Below are 19,994 nucleotides of genomic sequence, written 5' to 3' on the forward strand. Positions count from 1 at the left end.
CTCTCTTCCTCTCTTCCTCTCTTCCTCTCTTCCTCTCTTCCTCTCTTCCCTCCTCTCTTTCTCTCTTTCTTTTTTTAATGCTTTTCACAGTTTGAGGAAACTTTAGGTGCTGTTTTTCCTTCCAAAGCGCGAGAAGAAAGTCAGGGAACAGGTTCTGTTCTGGACAACAGAACTTGTGAGAAGTTCTGTTGCCCAGAGCATGGATGGCACTAACAAGTTTTAAATAATACTTGAATAAGAATACCTGCAATACTTGAAATATCTTACTGTTATTCTTCTTAAAGAACACTTCACAGCACAGCACATCATACTTCAGACACATGTTCAGTGTGGAAATAGCAGGGTTTAGGATTAGGCTAACCTTACCTATGGTGTCTTTTCATTTTGACAGATTTATTCCTTTACCTTTTCAGTGCTTGAATTTATAGCTGAAAGTTAACTGCAGTGTTGAAAAAGAGAGAAGCTTTCTTTGTTCTTTAGAGCAGACTCTCAGATAGTAGAGGGAGTTTAAAATCAGATTTCAGAATGAAAGGTTAGCTGCATGTGAGAGAGAATCAAACCTATCACAGATGCTCTCCTGAAAGCTGAAAGAATGTTGATGTAAAATTTACAGAAATTCCTAACAGATGAGCATCTCTGGGTGCTTTTACTCTGCCCGTTCCCACTGCTCAACAAATAGTATGGCAAGATCTCTCTGTTTTTTCAGGAGTAATGTCTAGAATCGCACGCGATATTTGATTTGTAGGACTGTCAAATTGCTCACTGCTACTGTTTTACAAAGCTTATCCTAGGGTTTGCTTTCAACTTTTGCATGTTCTCCTAGGCAGCACAGAGGAACTTCGTGTATTCTGAAGATAATTAACCCAGTGCATCCTTTGGTAATTGATGCATAGAAATGAAAATACTCATACATTATACTGTAGTATAATTCTGATCATTTGAAATCAGGCAGCAACAATTCATTTTGTAAATCTATCCGAGTGGAGCCAAACCAGGACTTCTGTTTATACTTAACATTTGTGCTATTTAAAAAAAGAAAAACATCTGGACATGAGGATCCAGCTACAGCAATAACATATAGTGTATTGATGCCAACGTGTTTTTGTGCTTTGCTTATCATTAACGTTAGTAATATGCAAATGTGGATATAGCATAGAAGATATACTACCCTTACTTCATAGATGTTAATGACTTTAATATCCAATTCCTATCCATTTCAGTGAGTCTTAGAGATGCATTAGTACGTGTTGCTGGAATGTTCAAGGTGCTGCTTTTTACTAGTCTCTGAACAGTGCCCAGCAGTTGAATCCAGGGAAGCTGAACTCAGCCACCCTTTCCCTCATTGGCTTTGGGTTGGCGTGGAGGATGAAGAAGAGAGGTTATGCTTTTAGCAGCTCTGCCATGCAGTTATGTTGCCTAGTGCCTAAATCCATCCCTCCTGCAAAGAAGCAGTATGCAGAGTCTGAAATTTATTATTTTTATTGTTAGAGGCTGCTATGGTTTCACCACAGAGGAGGCACTTACACACTGCCTTTCTGTGACACTTCAGTATCCAGGGACAACAACTGTAAGGGTCCCTCCGCCCTTCTATGCCTCAATAGCTGTGATGCCCTAATATCTCAAAATTATCTCCTAACAGCCCCAAGCCTTCTGATCAGTCCTGGCATCTCAACTGGCATCTCAAGGACTGCTGAACAGATGCAGTTATTTCAGTGGTGCCTTGGCTTCTGCATGTCCTTGCCTTACCCTCTGTCCCTTAACTTCAAGTTCTCATCCACCTACTCAGCCGTAATTGCTAGCTAAGCAGTTACTTCAATAATGTCAGCTCTGTCATCTTCCTGAGATGTCCATATAGTAATTCTCTATAAATATAAATTTGTTTACACACATATTGTTTCTACACTTCCAAGTTAGTTAACCAAACCGATAGAAATTGGTTTCAGATGAATTCCTCTCAGTGGATTCTTACATGTTTAACAACTTGATTCTAAGGTGAATAGTAAGTTAAATGCAGAAAGGCCTGAAACCTGCTTCACTCAGATTTTGTCTGGATTGAGTTCTACTGTATAAAAAGGCTGTCTGAACTGAAAAATCACACAGCACCAGGTTTTCAAAAACGTATTACTACAAAGATAAGATAATTTATTTAAAGACTAGTATACGATTGCCCATTGTTAAGAAATTTTTCCAGCTTAGAAGTCAAAAGTAATTTTTTAAAAGAAAGTCATAGTCACACAATTTTTTCATAAACAATTTGAGTCAGTTTGAATTAAATGATGACTATCTTCATTTATTTTCAGATTATTTCCTTTATCAAAGTAATATGTCTTTTCTGTTACTTGACTTCTTAAATATGTTCCTTCCAAACTGAGGTATTCCCCTGAGGAATCTATTAGTAATTCTATTCCTATTTCCCAGTAAATGTCGGGGAGAATAAATGGCCCATGCAGTGTGACCTGAAGGTCAAAAGATACAGGCTCTGACAAATTGCATCCACAAGCAGATTGCACAGTTGATGACCCCTTGCTGAGATTGTCTTGCCTGCAGCAATACCTGTCATGAATCAGGCCCTAAGCAGAATTTAAGTTCTTCTAGATCCTAGAATTTGGCCATCCAGATATCTGAAGATTTCATGTTTACCTCTACCACTGAAATGGAAGAATGGACAACGGAAGAACTTCAGAGATAGAGCTCTTACCATGAAATTTCTGTGTGAGAGGGATATAAATAAATTAAATGCCATGGAATATGTGAAGAAACATTTTCCTTCCTGTGTAATTACATCTTGTGTTATTTCAAAAACAGGTGATACACAGTTGCTTGGATTTGAAATTTTTAAGTATCTCCAGATCTTTGATTGGAGATGTAAGATAAGGACCTTAAACTGGGGCTTTTGTGACTGCAGTACATGAATAATCCCACTGTTGTTATAATACTCAACTGGATACCAATAGGATATTCAACAGTAATCAGCATTTGCCTTTGAGCAAAGTGGTCCTCAGTCCTACTTTCATCTGTTACATGAAATGTCTTTTAAGTGGGAGCATCTGAATATTTGTTTTATGTACTCTTTATAAGTGTAATTGTACTTGATCTTGCAGATTAAGCATTATACCAAAATGAATGTATGTGGAAGGAATGTTTATCTCCAGTTAATTATTTTTTGTTTTCTTCATAGGTTTCCCCTGATCTACAGAACGAAGTGCTTATTAGCCTATTAGAGACTGACCCAGATGTTGTGGACTATTTGTTGAGGAGGAAAGCTTCCCAATCATCGTGAGTAATTAGTTCTTTCATCATCCTTGTTTCTGCTGGGAATTTCTATCTCCCCTTGGAAGTGTTCTAAAGGTTGTGGTTTTCCGCAGCTCTTCTGCACTGTCTACAGTGGAGTAGAGAAATCCTCCGCATTAAACAGACTCTGCCAAAGAAATTATGACTCCTGTACAGTGTTTTCTAAAGACAAGTCTTGTTTTCCTGGTTCAAAGAAAAGATTGTGTTCTGCTGCAGAGAACAGAATGAGATGTACATAAAAGTATTCAGTGCACTATTATCTGGCAGGATGTATTCTAGTGATTGGCTGGTTCGTGTCTTGGGTTTATTGTAGTCTTCAGTAAGAGGAAGTGGAAACACCCCAGAGTGCCTTAATACAATCACAGCTAACTGTTTGACCAGTTTGTTGTTCTTTTTCTATTGTATACACTTGTGAACTAGGTAGGGCATTGTAAACATGTCAATTGTTGCAACAGCAGGCTTATGAAAATTCTTTGGATATTATTTAATGGAATACTTTGTGAAATATCTGAAGAGAAAAAGAATCACACCAGTCACTATTGCGGTTATGGTACATAACATATTCCAACTTTGTGTATGCTTTCTGTTTGCTTTCACTCATGTGCCTTAACGCTATGACTTTGTACATTTGGATTAACAGGACTCCTGGCTTTCTCATGGGATTACACAGTCATTGCCTTTATTGTAGTGAATCCCAATATGCCAAACTCTCAAAATTACAAAATTTTATCAGCTTGCTTTAAGTCATTTTTAAGAGGTTTCCTAGATGCTAGGGTCTCTGCAACAGATTAGACTTTGTCTTCCTGTGTGTGTGTGGGAAGTGCCTAGTGCATTTAAACTATAATTAAAATGGAAACTGTACAGTTAGCTATGTTTTTGTTTTTCTCTCCCTCTGAACATTGTACTTTTGACAGTACTGTAATGGTGTGCATAGCTTCAAAGGAAGATGTATGAAAGAAAAAGTACAATTAATACATTGGGGGAAAAGGCTACTTCAATTACAAAAATTGAAAAAAAACCAACATGTGGAATATATCATGTGTTGTAAAGGATGTTACTAGTTCATTAGTTTAGCCACATGAACACATAACACAAGCAAATTGTCACATATCATCTGATCTGTGATAATTGTCTGTGTTTCTATAGTGTACTGCAGTTAAGAAATAATTTCATTTAATGTGATCTGACTGACAGCAACTAGCTATGTATGTATTTAGTTCACAGTAAATGCCAAGTAATTTGTTACTTTAGACGTCTTTTACAGTTGTTTCACATTTACCATAGGCCAAGACCGCAAATCACATGACATATGGTAATAATATGATACTCTGTAGAGACTTCTTTCTTCAAGTCCACAGTTTGAAATGATCATATTATTTGTATGTATTTCACACAGTGAAAACCTTCATGGTGGAGTTCACAATCTATATAATAGACGTAAAATTGTATCTTACATGTGCATTCACATACTAATTGAGCATAAGTTTATGTTACAAGTAACTGTGAGTGAAACATTTTATTGTTAGATCCTGTTTATTTTAAGTTGATTGACCTTTCCATGAGCATCCTTAATTTTCAGCCAACATGCACACCTACAGGAAGAAACAGATGTTTTGTGGACAGCTGGTCACCATAGACCAGCTTGGTAAGAAAAGGTTACTAATCCAAATAGGAACATTATGGCTACGCTACTACCAATGTATTGTATTTTTAGTAGTGGACAGGTGAAGTATCACTGAGATGGGAAAAACAATTTCTCATTTGTCTTTTACTCTGATATCATATGAGTGATTTATTCTTAACGTTAATGAAACATGTTTTCACTGTCATTACAACTTCTTGGTTAAGATATTCCACGAAATTAGAGGGAATGTTGCTCAGTGTTATTGCTCAGAGTGTGATGCTCTTAAGAGATTGATTTTCTTCAGGACGTAATACTGACTTTGAGGTAATGCATTTGTTGGTTATCTATTCTGTAAGAAGTGTGAGGCAGCAGAAAACAAGGAGATACTTGCCTTGACTTCATTGCAATGACTATCCAACATATGTCCATACAGCTCTTGGAATTTTATTGACATGACATTCCAAATTTGGATCTATGGAACAGAAAACTTTAGATATTCTCAAGGGAATCTTCATCAGAAAAGCTAGTTGGCTGTGTAATTTAGTGTGTGAAATCAACTTCAAGATTTTAATGTCATATTACTTGCTCTGAAGGTCCTGTTACTGCAATTGCTCTCCCATCTCTGCTTTTGAGGCCATTGCAAATGCTTTCTTCATTCTAATCTGACAGAAAACACAATTTCTTTTCCTCCTCCAAGGAGGACAAATCAGATGTTCCTCATCTTTCAGTTCTCTTAAGAGTTGAGCATCATGAATGGTGTGTCAGGGACTTTGTGGAACATGGTTGTGGTAAAGCACTAATTACCAGTGGCAGCAATTATGAAGGCTGCTTTTGTGGATGACTTAGCTTTTTTTGTATGTTGGCTTGACAATGACAATGGAATTGCAGTTTCCAGCTGTAAGATGAAGAATCTTTAAGACAAAAATAAAATGTTTCTTATGAGTATTTATCACTTATCGAGGTTAGCAAATAGAGCAAATGTGGCTTGAGAGTAATTTTAGAGTGTGCTTTAAATGCATAGAATTTTCAAGTGCTTTGGATGGTGATGATAGGTTTTAATCCACCTTAACCTGTGGCATCCAAGATGAGGCCATACAATAGGCCATACAGTATGTTCATGTACAGAGCTGCAAAGGCTTCCTGAATCATTGAGTCCTCCATCCTGTTACAGTAGCAACCGGTCCTGTAAGAAGCTGTTTTGTTGGTGGTACCTCAGATGTATATGGAAATTGCTTTTTCATGCTACCAGGTCATTGCACTTCGTATGGTTTGCCTCTTCATATAATTGGTTTTCCTCTCAGAAGCATTCAGGTATTGCAGAAAAGGATTTCTGCCAAAACTGAAATGAGATTTCCTGTTTTGATGACCTAGGCACCATTGGAAATGTAGGAATGTCCTCCATGGAAGTAATTACTGTTACTAAAATTTTTGCAAGTCACTCATACTGCTAGACTCTGATGGATTTACTTACTTAAACTTACACATGTATTTACTTACTTAATACTTAAACACAGAAGGATGCCAGTTAAAAAGGAAAACTCGACAGTATTTTTGAACAAATATGTTATAGGTTCTTTTTGCAGCTTTCACACCTTTCAGTCAGATGGGGATACTTAACCACTTCTTAAATCTTTTCCTTAATGTAGTTCAAAACCTGCAGAAAATATTTTACTTGCTTTCCCATTTCTGACATTTGGTAATACATAATCTACTATTCAAAGACTGCATATAGGTGAGTGTGTACCCCATGCAGGATTTACTTTGCTTCTGTATTTTTCTCCCCAATGTGTGGGTAGACAGTCTCACAACCATTCAAGTGAAAATGAATTCTGAATTTTAGTAAATATCTGATTGCTAATGAACTCAAACTGTAAACCAAGCAGACACAAAATTTTTGTTTTAAGGAATATATGGGAGTTCGTTCTTTATTTGGAAAGATGTGAGCGAAAGTTTTTTTGTTCTTAAATAACATCTTAAAATTATGTAAGTAAAGCAGATGTATGAGATCAATTTACAGCTTCAAAGTATTCAATCCATTTTTAAGGTTTCTTACAGTAATAATCTTAGTCTACAGGCATTTTCTTTTGTTTTTAAAACTTTTTTTTTTTTCCTAAACAAATTTGAATATGATATTAGGTATAAATAATTGTGTGAGTTTACTAGCAGAAACTGTAAATGAGGTTAGAAGCTTGAAGTTTTCAAAGGCTTGACAGTTTCCATTTAAGTACATTTTTATCAGGAGCTCTGTCTTGAGACAAGATAGACTATAAGAGGTCATTGAAGGTAAGACATTAAATTGGTGTTTCACAAAGCTCAAGTTTTTGTTCCCCCATCCTTTGTTTGCATTTCCCTTTGCCCTCATTCCTTGTGTTACCTTGCCATTGCTACGCAGGGCTAGACCTCCTTCTTTGCCCTGTGCAACGCAGTTAGGTTTTGGTCCTGCAAAGATGTACATGTGACAAACCTTCCTGCTGTCAGTGTTAGTGTTAAGTATGTCTTTATGTTAACAGGATGAGGTTTAGATGACACTCAGTCTAGAAAGCTGAAGAGAAAGACGTTCAATCACAGGAAATCTACAGATAGCTACACTGCTCCCCTTTTCTCTCAGGTCTTTCTGACTCTTCAAAGGCTCTCAAAATATTACTTAAATGGATCTCATTTTGACTCACATTCACTGCACAGCTTTGGGTTTTCTATAGAATTTAGAGGAGAGAGAGGGAGTAATAAGGAACAAATTAAAAAAAATAAAAAATAAAAAAAAAGAGGAAGGAGTTTATTTTGTGATAGCATTTTAGAAACTTAAAGTATGTAAATAAAGTACGTAACAATTCTTCAGTAGCTGTAGATTTATTCACCCTGTCTTCATCTTCAGCTAGGAAGCTACACATCTGAGAACATGATTTACAATTTCTTTTTAATGATTCTCCAACATTACTGTGCCAGCCATTCTGGGAAGCCTGGAGCAGTACTATTTAGCCAAATGGCAGCTCCCATTTTGTAAGTTGGCCCTGATTAAGCCTCAGAGTCAGCTTGGTGTTGGTTTCTTTGCTGGGGGGTAACTAGGAGAAAGCATAATTAAATCCCAACACTTTATGTCTCCATTTACACTGAGAAAAAAATTAAGTATTGCAAAACATACTAATAATGTTGAGTTTATATATTCTATAGTTGAAGATATAGCACTCGTAAATCAATGAGGGGGAAAGAAACAGCTTGAAAGTGGTATTAAGGTTTGTCAGTATCAGTGTATCAAGCTTCAGTTTGCTGCGGTTGGCCTGTGTTACCACTGTGTGTTTTTTTATTTTCCTTCTTCAGTTTTACTTCATTTGTCTAGAAAGAGGGTTATTGTTCCATAATGAATAACGTGCTTTAGTTGCTCGCTCGGTTTAAGCCATCTTTGGATTTAGCTCTAAGAAAGGCTGATCATTCTCAGTATACATGACAAGAAGGACCCTCTGTCATAACATGTACAATTACAGCAAATATTAATGTGAGGTCACTGATAAAAGGAGTTTGACTCAAGACAAGAGCAGATGAAAGATTAGCATCTAAGAAACACAGATCGAGGTTCGGAGAAATGAAAGATGAGTAACAAAAATGCAAGTGAGGGGCAACTGACAGGGATAAAGTATGGTTGCAGAGGACTTCTCCATATTATTTGGGATGTTCTGTGTGCTCACAGATTGTCTCCTGTCTGCTTAGTATAAACTGTAACAATATGAGAAATCATCTATGTTTTCAACACACCTTAAAAATGAGAGGTTTCTCTCTGAGCTTGGGATGTAGTTTTTGTTGGGGGCTTTGCTTATTTTGAGTCAAAATTAAAGCCAGTTGTTTGCTGCCTCCATCGGAAATATGATAGAGATACAGCTAGTCCTCCATAGAATATTTACCTCTGGATGCTTCCAGAAGAGGGTCCTGCTTACAGTGCGAGAGATGAGCGAAGTATTGGCTTTCACTGACTGTATATTACTGTAAAACAGAACAAGTTATTTTAGCATACTGCTTATCGTCAAACTGATCTTCCCTATCGTGCCCTCAGATTTATTGTTGCAACAAGCAGAATGGTCAAGGTAACATAAGGAATTGATTCGCTGTTTAATTTCCTGTGACAAACTGTACAGCGTTTGGTTTTTATTGTTTTCGTTCTTGAAAGCAGCATCTTTTGATTTTTAGTGGCCCCTGCTGGCCGCTCCATGGCGTAAGTTTTACTCGTGGAAAATTCATTTCTACTGCTTCCACAGTGTTTTCATTTCAGCAGCTGTGACCATACTGTTGCATTTTATTTTATTTGTGTGACGTCAAAGTGCACGCGTTGCTGTGAACATGAAGCGTTTTTTATTAACCTCATTTATTTAACAACTTTTCCCAGAAGCCCTGAGATGCTGCGGTCAGAAGGTTCCTACTCCACGGGAGAAAGGCACTCTTCCACAGACTCCAACAAAGCTTCAAGCGGAGATGTCTCCCCGTATGACAACAACTCCCCCGTACTGTCTGAGCGCTCGCTGATGGCAGCACAAGAAGAACTTGCACACAGCCCAGATAAGCCGTACAGAGCACAGGAACAGTACGCACTGGGTGCTCATTTGCAGCCTAAAACAAAGGAGAATTCTTCTGCATCACAGGCTGGAAAAGGTATATCCTACTCGTGTTCCTCATTCTAAGTGACTGACAGGGGTTTCTGATGTAGCTGAAAAGTGTCTGCTCTCTATTATCATCTATCAGGACTTGAGTTTGTTGTAGTGTAACAGCCCCACAGGTAATGACTGACCTTAGCTCAGCCAGCTCTCAGGGGTGGTTTTAGTGTGGCATTTGTCAAAACTTGGAGCTATTGTATAGGAAAAGGAACTCTTTATGTCCAGCTTTTCAACCTTTTTCTGAGCATGCTCAAGACTGTTATTTCTAGTTCTGTTTGCCAGGACTGTAATACCTGCAGTGCTGTGCCCCAGCTTTTGGAAAAGTCTGAGATGTCAAGCTGTAAATTTTGTGCAGTTGAAAAGAATGACTTCAACTGCTTTGCACTGGAGAACACAGCTGAGCTGCACAGCTTTACGTCTTTTACCAATAACACACCTAGCAGTACCAGCATGGGGATCCATAGTTTCCATACCTGTTTAGGGATTGCACACCTGAATTATTTCTTCTGTAAAGAACTCTTATTAAAGCTGATAGCTCACCAGCTCTGCCAGATACTTTTCATTTAAAAATGTCAAAAAATGTTAACAGTTACTTTCATGAAATACACGAATAGTGAGCCAAACTTAAAGGAATTTCAGTGTTTAGAGGTGCAGAGAGCTGTTTGGTAGTATTATTTTATTTCAGAAGTAGTGGTTAGGCAGTTAATTCCATATGGAATTAATGGCATTTAGACTACTATCCCAGTGGTAAGCTTTGTAAATGCCATTGAGCATTTTTCTTCTGTGTTCAGCATCTAAATCTCTGGACTGGTTTCAAAACGTGGATAGATTCCTGCTAAGTTGTGAACAAGAAATGACACAAAGTTTCATCATACTAACCATTCTTTGGACTTTAACATGTATCACAATGATAGCAAACTGTAAAGAATTACAAAATTTCTTTCTGCCAGATGGAATTAGAAAATGGTACAGAAAGATTAGAATTCAGAATGAGGCCTGGTTTTGTTAAATCTATTTTGTGACAGCACTTCCTTGCAGGAGCTTTGCCATTCTTTCCCTTTGGGAAGCACACGAACTAACTTCTTTTGGCCTACTCATCCTGTTCTTATCCAAAGCCTCCATTCCTCAATAAAGCAGAGGACAAACAAAAGTTCATTCTATCAGCAAATTTAGGTGTTCCACTCATACAGAGTTCACTAAATTCATTCACAGGATCTGAGCTTGAAACAGTGAGTAGGTGCATACACTTGGTCTGTTGGTGCTAGTGCACAGTGAGCCCAATGCTAGCAGACATTGATAACTCTGATACATACAACTTTGCATAAAGGTTTATGCAAATTTAATTTACTGCTCCATTTACATATTTCTAAATAATGATTTAATGAATTCATCCTTTTCTTCTTACTCTTCTTGCTATTTAGATGTCTCAGAAGATCATTTTGATATCTGGGGAACCTGGCATTCAACGCTGAAAAGTGGCTGCAAAGACACAGGCATTGCAGGTCAGAACTTTCTCAGAACTTTTAAGACCAAAGCTAACAAAGGCAGAAGCACTTTCTGGGTTTTGAGAAATCGCAGTGAAATTAGTAGAACAGCTCATGTTGCCAAGAGTTAAATGTGTATGTAAACCACTGACTTTTAAAAGTTTGCTGTTCAATCAAATGAAGAAAAGCACAAGGATTTTACACACGTGGCAGCATTTTGAATTATTAGAAGACAATTTTAAAAATCATTTTCAAGTTACTTCAAAAACAAGTTTGAATAGTTCTGAAACTCACTGTGGAAGGTGTACACAGTGGGCACTTTTAAGTGTCTGCAGAAGTGGCATGAGCACAGCCCATGAAGCTGCAGCTCTGGACTCTGGTCCTGCTGGTGGCCCGCATGGTCTTGACAAGTCACTGCCCTGTTCTGCCTACGGTATTCCTCCCATCTGCACCTGCTCCACAGAGGAGCCATCCAAGGAAACTGCACAGCCTCTGGGCAGCCTGAGCCACTGCTCCATCACCTCCATCACCTACCCAGCACAGAAGTATTTCCTGGTGTTCAGAAGGAACCTCTGTGTTCTAGTTTTTGCCCATTGCCTCCCTTCCTGGCACTGGGCACTACTGATAAGAGCCTGACTCCATCCTCAGTCTGATAGCCTGAAAAATAAATCCAAGGCTCTTGCTCCGTGTCCCCAGGTTCAGGCAGTGGTGGGGCTGTTAAGCCTTTAATTGCATAGCCTGGAGATAAAAATCCCTCTCTCTCTTTGTGATATGATACAAGGAAAAAGCAGTGACTTGTAGAATGCCGTGTAAATGACTGCAGACTGACATCTTTCTTACTTTGTCCCCCAGGTTCTTACGGAAACATTTACGAAAGCAGCTTGCTGCGGCCTGGACAGTGCTCTCTTTCACAAGGGAACCTCTCCATATATTCTCCTCGGTGGCAGGGCAGCTCCTCCGAACTGGATCATGGCAGGCAAGTCATGCGCAGGAGTCAGACAACTGCCGCCATTCCCGAGTGCCAGCTCCAGCCTGCCATGTCTCGGGTATGCAGTAACCCGCACATCGAAGCCGGAGGAAGGTGTTTGGACCAGTCACGCTCCAAGTCGGAGCGGCACTTGACTTTAAGCAGTGTGGAGGACCTCAGTGAGCATGACTCGCACGCGGGTTGCTCGCAGAGCACGGCTAAGCCCTCCTACAGCAAAGAGAGGCCACCCCCTCCGTACCCTGGGCAGCCCAAAGCAAGCTCTGCGTTGTCGCAGCGATCGAGCGTTTCTTCAACGTTGCACTCTTTGTGGAGACTTCAGCGCCATGACAAAAGTGCAGGGACCAGAGCAGCTGGAGGGCCTGTGGCCAAAGCCCCCGAGCAGGCCGTCTCCAAGCAGGAGCGCCCGGCCCCGCACAACCAAGCAGGTCACATCTATTCGACGGCGGCTCGCAGTCAGAACAGTAAAAATGTTTCAGAGCCAGACTGGCACGATTGGCAAAGAGAGAGGTGGCAAATTTGGGAGCTTTTATCAGCAGATAACCCTGATGCCCTCCCAGAGACCCTTGTATGATCGGACTCCACGGAACTGCCGCTCGCACCTATGCTCCCTCTCATAGGAAAACAGTGATGATATTGGAAAACTGGGGGGTGCTTGTTCGTTTTCTACCGAATAAGTTACATATAATTTTTTAAAATCTCGTTCACTTTAATTTCCTAACAGCACTGGCAAGCAGTCTATTTACAAATACAGTATGTTCCTGTTTTTCAGCAAGCTTGTGAGAAAAGAAGAAGATGGAAATGTTAGTCCGATAACCCTGTATGCATACATACGCTGTTTATAAGATAAAACTGTTGCTTTGATGTGGCTAAAATGTATTTATATATCTGCAGTTTGATGATTGTATATTCTGTAATGGGTATTGTATGATAATCATATATTATGTTTTCATATACAGATGTCAATCGACCGTGACTGCTTTTATAAAAATCACTGCACTTACATTACCGTCATACGCATTGGAGTTCTATAGGAAGTGCACAAGCTGGTTTCTGTGCTTGGGAAAAAAACCTAAAGGGGAACGTTGTCCTTCTTTTCACTGCCTATTGAAAAACACTAGAATAGAGTGGAACATGAAAAGCCATATATTTTATAAGGGTAGTAGTGACTGGGAGGGGGGGAATACCAAATATTTTTTTTTCTTATAAATATATTTGCAAACAAAATTAAAATTTGATACAAGGTAAGTGTTAAAAATATTTTTTTTTTTAGATTCTTGGAGGAAGTGGTTTGGGGAATCAAATAAGAACAAGGCCGTGCCTAAATCAATGAAAGATGTAGCGCAAAGGTCTGCCCTACCTGTCTAGAGGAAAAACAATGTTATGTATACAGGATATAATATATATATTTATAAATGTATGACTTTATATATTGTTCTAAAACAATGAACTGGAATCGAAATTTTAGAAAACCAATCCCAATAAGTTGAGTTGTGTAACGGTAGAGAAAGAATATGGCTTTTCCTTTAAAATAACAAGGCTTCATTGTGAAGAAAGTTAGACAAAGCAGAAATAGAGACGGAGATATTTGCAAAAGGGGTCACACTAAATTTTGGAAGTGAATATGAGAAGTTCACAGCTGTGTTTCTATAAATATTGTGCCAAAGCCTGGGTCATTAGTACTTCTTTGATAACTGTATGTTGCGTTGTCAAATGTCAATGTTTTCAAATTGCAAAAGCATTTCTGGCCAGCAGGTGGCAATGTACTTCAGTATTCTAGAGGAAATTCTATTATCACTTGATAAGGGAAAGTGTATCATATCAAAAGAATTTTATAAAACTTATTAGTCTTAATGACGTTGAAGACGTATTCAGTGATGTTGTCTTTAAGTTCTATCTTGTGCCATAACGATGGAATAAAAGGCTGAACAAAACAATGAGCATATTTTTGCTCTTTCCTTTTTTGTTTTGAAGTAAAGTTTGTGTAAAAATTGATGTGTTTTTATTGTATTCCAGAGTGTCTCTGCCAAAAACATCTAAAAGGCTAAGGGCACTTAAAGATCACTTTCATTAATGACTTAAATATATGAGATCCCAGGTTTTACCTATGTTCTAGGCTTAAACTCCATCCTACAGGGAGCCTACCCGTTGCCGTATTCTCAAGTGAAGTGATAACGGCACCAATCCAGGTATAAAGGGGAGGATTTTGCCTCTGGCTGTCACTGTGCTGTCTCACTGGCTGACTCTTTTATAGGAATATGGAATAGTGTTCAGAATATATCTCAGCTCTGTCCCTTGATGCTAGAGTTGATAGGAAAAGTCTCGTGTGTAGCTTGTTGCAGCACCTCTATGACAATTTATTACCAAAAGAAAAAAAAGGAAAAAAATAGAGTAAGTTTAAAAGATAAGTAGTGGAATACAAGCAAGGACAATAAAAGAGTTCTGACAAGCAATTGTCATCATTTGATCTTGCCTCAGTATTGTCCCAGGTTTGATGCATACTTGCTACAGAGAATTAATGCTCCCTAGCAGTTCTAAAAAACAGGCATTGTGCAAACCCTGCTGTAGAAGATGCACTTCATTTTAATTCCCTTTCTACATATAGCAGCATCTGCACATTTCTATCACTTTTAGCAAGTTGTCTAATGGCTACCTAGCTTCATAAAAAGATTCCTATTTGCCAGTGCCTCTCTCTATGTAGATGTGTACATAGGTATATATTAGCATCTGTTTGGTATATATGCAAAAACGGGGAAAAAAAAGCAAACCACTGCCGAAGGACAATGCGTCTGCCCACATTTCAGTATACAATTGCATGGAAGAAATCATACAGAATAAATTCTGATGATTTAAAAATAACTCTGACTCAGAATGAATCATTTCTGTCTGCTATTTTCACTTGAATACTACAGAGTAAAATATCACAAGCAAGTTAAGGATGCAGTGGTTTTAATTTGTACCTGTTATGTAGATAGGTAAGATCTAACACTTCTCTGTTTCAACAGTAAGTTTATTCTGGTTGCCTTCATTTCAGTGGATTTGGGGAAGTTAACAGTTTGCTATGTGTGTGTAAGGAATAGGGCTGGGACAGAGCAAAAGCCCCTTCCTTCACTTTAGCTGGAGGTTGAAAAATTGTTAGACTTGGGCAAAATACTTTGACAAGAAAATAACATTTGAAAAGTCTGTTGAATGATGTGGCAGATGTGCAATGCTCTCCTTCACCTCCAAGTCCTCCTGCTCCCCAAAATACCAAAGATCAAAACAAAGGAGAAAAAAAAAACAAAACACCAGTTAACTGTTTGAAACATTGTGAGAAGGAAACCTTTATTGTAACTTTTAGCATCTGAAACATAGGAGGAATAGACAGATGTGGAAAACAGAACTAAGTAACTGAATTACGGGGGTGATTTGTAAGGCCCTCTCTCCATTAGATGGTCCAGAAACTACTGGAGTGTTTGAGTCTGAAGTGAAAGGATTCTTACTGCCACAGTGTAAGAAAGGGAAAGTGTAAAGTTTGTAATGAAGAGCCCCCACTACAAGAGTGCTGCTGGACCCAGTCCCTGTTGAAAGTTCATGCTCTGTGTACATGTCTGTATCAGTGTTGGTGTCTTCAGCTACAGAAAGATAACCAAGGTGGTAGGAAGGCAAAGCAATGAAAACTTGAGTAACCTGGAAGCTCAGGCTTTTATTTTGGGTGATACAACATCAGCAAGGGAAGCCTGCTGAGGACTTGGATACTTTTCATTCCAGGATGAAATCAGTGATGGGATTTATTTTGATGTCTGTCTTGAACTTCAAAAGAGGATTACATGGCTGTGAAGCGTTACTTCCAGTTTAGAGGGGTTGCTCCTCTCTTCCATTGTAGGAACAAGAAAATGAGAGCAATCAGTGCAGCTCTAGATACAAAGCAAATGTGGTGGGAATCCTTTGAGCCAAGGAAAAATGAAAAAATTAGAATAGTATTTTACTTCTGCTTCTATTCCTGAAAACAAGATGGGACCAAGACTGTGCTCTGCTGCTGGGGGAAATGTTGTATCTTCTTCCCCAACCCCTCCCTCCCTCCCATCAGTTTCTGGAGTTGTGGCAGGAATCCCAGGGCTTGTTGCTGCAGCTGAAAATTGCTCTGTAAAACATGGAGATAAAATTCAGGTAGCTCAGCGACTTTCACAAGTGGTGGGCCCAGAAGGAAAGGTCAGAGATGATTGAGGAGGAAGGATGAAACTGACTGTCCCCTCTAGCAGCAGCCTTCTGTTAGCCTGTTTAAATAACTGATGAAAGCACAGAGCTTGCCACTTACATTTGTAGGCAACAGCCTGGCCAAGCACTTGAGAGTGTTACAAACCTACACAAACTCAACTACTGGCATGGATGCCTGAAAAATCTCAACTGCCCTGTTGTGTACATCAGGAGCACAGTTTGTTGTTTCACAAGAAGCAGGATATAGCAGAAATACAAAGTGATGGCTTGAAACAGTGATTGCACACTTGGTGGGAAGGCAAAGACAACCCAGGGGAGCTCAGGTGCATGCAATGCACCTGAGTGACCAGAAGGGGTGGAGCCAGGATCCTCCCCTTCCCAGACCTCATAAGGGTTGACAGTGGAGGTAAAGTTTTCTTGCTGGAGATCCCTACATACCTGAGGCCTCTTAAGGGTAAGCAATATTTTTGCTTTGTTTCTGTGTTTATGCCTATTGTATTTGGGTTTATTCTCACTGTAGCATAGGACTTTGCTGCCTTGCTGTTTCTTGTGCTTTCCATCACATTATAGCATTGCATGGGATCAATATCTTCAATTCTAGCCTTCCTAGAGATCACTATCTTATGTGGTGCTGGTAGCGTGGTGGAGGGTCAGGAACTTCTTTCTTCTCTCAGAAATGTACAGGGCATGAGTGTCCCTGTACTCTCTCTGCCTCTTGTTTTCCTTTTCCTTTGAATTAATTCTCAAAATAAGAAAAGAGTGTCATCATTGTATGATGCTGTAGCCTCACAGATCTGCAAAGCAATGGTGATGTTGTATTAAAGGGAATCTTGACATCAGCATGCTCTTTTAAGGCACCATTGAGAACAGAAAATATTGTTGTGCTACAGTTGCTTTAGGGGAAGGTATTTGGGTGTCCAGATAGTGCTGCAGGGACCACAGAGCTATTCAGGGCTGGTAGAGTGCTTGGTTACAAGATGGGCATCTCTGAGAGTAGTATTCATGTGACTTTTCTGAAGTTTAAAGCAACCCTAGAGGTGATCAGGGCAAGTTTCTCCTAGGCTCTCTTTCTATTCAGTGTAGAGAGAGAGAGAGGTATTTCTGTTTCATTATCTATACAGTCTCCTTGAACCTTTCTTTGCAGCATGTTTTGAAGGGCTTGTTGCCATTTCTTTCCACAGACCTGTTATTAATAGTTCAGCCAATGTAGAAATGAATAGGGTATTTATAAAAGCTAACAAGCTGGACACTTCAGCAACACAGGAGTGAAGGTGTTAACTCATGCTGAATCCCAAGTGGCAGAGACAAAAGGAGAACAGCAGATAAAAATCTTCCTTGAAAAAGACAGGTTTTAATCCTCCCTCTATCTGTTGCTGAGTAATGTTCGAGCTGCTGGACTTCTGGTGTCATAGAGGTGAAAAGGGAGAAGTGTCTATAACTACTTCTGTCCACAGTTGCATTTGGGAGGAAGAAGAAGAGCATGTCAAAGCAGCTGAGCAGTGCTGCCAGCTGGATGGTTACTACACGCCATGAGTGAGGAGCTGAGCCCTGACCTCTGGACCATCTCCTAATTATTATTTTGAAATAAAACAATGATTTTTTTTTTTTTAACAATGCCCTTGTTAAACAAGGGAGGTACCACAAATCACCCTTATCTTTTGATGGGAGTCTTTATTTTCTATTTTCCCCCTAGTGCGTATCCAACACACAGGGGTTTCACACACATGGTGAGGAGAGAAAAGCACTGGTAGACATGCGTGTGGTCACTGGACTGGGGAGCACAGGCATGACCTTTTCTTGGTGTAAGAGATTATTCTGTTAACTTCTGTGTCTCAAAGCTTGCTGGGGACACAGATGGACTTGTTCAAGTCCTGAGCAAGGACTGTGAAATCCTTTGTCTGAAGGACACAGATGAACAAGGCCAGGCAAGTCTTGGGCAAAGATTGTGAGATCCTTTGTCTGGGGGACGCAGATGGGCAAGGCCAGGGGCAATGAGAGCGAGATGAGCTGCAGCTAAAAGGCTGAGAAGTGCTCCTTTGTGCGGACCTATCTCAGGATGATGGCCTTCTCAGGGGGTACTCAATGACTCTTGCTCAAGGCCCATCCTTGTCATGTAGGCAGGAGAACAAGGAGGATAAAAGAGGAACTGAAAACCATGAGGATGGGTTTCTGACAACAGATTCCTCATGAAGAAGAGGAGGGATTCCTGACAATTGAGGTGACTCCTGCATACTGTCGAACTCTCCTGAGCCTGCTGCCTGACCGCTGTTGCTGCTTCAAGGATTGGCTCCTCGACTTCTTTGCCTACCTGCCTGCTGCCCAAGGCCGGCCACGCTGCTTCTCGCCCGCTCCCCTGCTGCGTCTGCCTGGGACCTTCAAACGCCGTGCAACGGGACCGCTGCTGGATCCTGCTGGTGACTCTCCCCGCTTTACGCAACTCCTGCTTCTTTTCCACCTTTTCTATCGCCCTCATTCCCTTCCCCGTCTCCCTGATAAGGTTTGGTAATGAACTGGATGCAACAACATATGAACCGTTGTTTCTTAATCTCACGCCGGGTATACAGATATTAAAAGAACCTCATCTCCCTCCTATGAATTGGAGCAAGACAAGCTTCCTCAGACTTTCCTCGTAAGGGAGATGCTCTGGTCCCTTCATCATCTTTGTGGCTCTGTGCTGGACTCTCTCAAGCAGTTCCCTGTCCTTCTTGAACAGAGGGGCCCAGAACTGGACACAATACTCCAGATGCGGTCTCACCAGGGCAGAGTAGAGAAGCAGGATAACCTCTTTTGACCTCCTAACCATGCCCCTTCTACTATGTCCCAGGGTGCCATTGGCCTTCTTGGCCACAGGGGCAGGTTGCTGGCTCATGGTCACCCTGCTGTCCACCAGGACCCACAGGTCCCTTTCCCCTACGCGGCTCTCCAACAGGTCAGTCCCCAACCTATGCTGGTATGTGGGGTCGTTCTTGCCCAGATACAAGTCCCTATGCTTGCCCTTGTTATATTTCATTAAAGTTCTCCCCGCCCAACTCTCCGCCTGTCTAGGTCTCGCTGGCTGGCAGCACAGCCTTCAGGCATGTCAGCCACTCCTCCCAGTTCTGTGGCATCAGCAAGCCTGCTCACAGTGCGCTTTACTGCCTCATCCAAGACACTGATGAGTCTGTTGAATAGTACGGGTCCCAGTACTGACCCTTGAGGGACTCCTCAAGATACAGACCTCCAACTTGACTCACTCTGTTCCACTGACCCCAACTCTCTGGCTTGTTTCCTTCAGCTGGTTCAAGTCCACGTCACTACTCAGTTGTCAGGACCACGCTTCCTCAGTTTAGCATTTAGTATTTATCATGAGTATTGTAGTGCCTTATTAGCTCACTCTGCATGTATATCTGTGATACAGGAGCACTTTGGTCTTACATGGTCTTTCTTGGACTCCTTATTTTACCGTAGAGTTTCTGAGTTCTGTTAAGCCTGGGCTTTGGCCTTGCAAGTAGCAACAAGCCTGGCTGAAGCTGCCCTGCTGGCACCCAGCCACCTCCATCCTGGCTTCAGGATGCGTCTCTTAGCTCCACGTTCCATCTTGCCAGGCTCTCACTGAATGCACACTTTGCTTTGTTTTATTTTCTGCCCCTGCCGACAGGCACGGCTTAGGCAAAACACTTGAGTATTTTGTCTTGAAGTATTTACTTCCTCAGAAGCCTCCAGCCTGGCACCCAGTCAGATTCCCAAAATAAGCCAGTAAGGACTTAAATAAACTGCTTGCAGGTGTTGCCCAGCTG

At 40.4% G+C, this 19,994-nt stretch overlaps 1 protein-coding gene across 3 annotated transcripts in view; it reads left to right on the top strand.

Moving 5' to 3' along the window:
• ARHGAP6 (Rho GTPase activating protein 6) overlaps window positions 1–13,955 on the top strand; it is a 299,714-nt gene extending 285,759 nt beyond the window's left edge. For all 3 annotated transcript variants that reach the window (XM_042810524.1, XM_042810525.1, XM_042810526.1), the window contains exons 10-13: window positions 3,179–3,276; window positions 9,288–9,550; window positions 10,974–11,054; window positions 11,889–13,955. In XM_042810524.1, coding sequence (XP_042666458.1) covers window positions 3,179–3,276; window positions 9,288–9,550; window positions 10,974–11,054; window positions 11,889–12,595 — 1,149 coding nt within the window. In that variant the 3' untranslated portion in view covers window positions 12,596–13,955. The remainder of the gene's footprint in view (window positions 1–3,178; window positions 3,277–9,287; window positions 9,551–10,973; window positions 11,055–11,888) is intronic.
• The last annotated feature ends 6,039 nt before the right edge of the window (window positions 13,956–19,994 follow it).

Source organism: Centrocercus urophasianus, unplaced genomic scaffold (assembly GCF_019232065.1).
Source record: "Centrocercus urophasianus isolate 14NV4802_14NV808 unplaced genomic scaffold, USGS_Curo_1.0 seq_12, whole genome shotgun sequence".
Classification (NCBI taxonomy): Eukaryota; Metazoa; Chordata; class Aves; order Galliformes; family Phasianidae; genus Centrocercus; species Centrocercus urophasianus.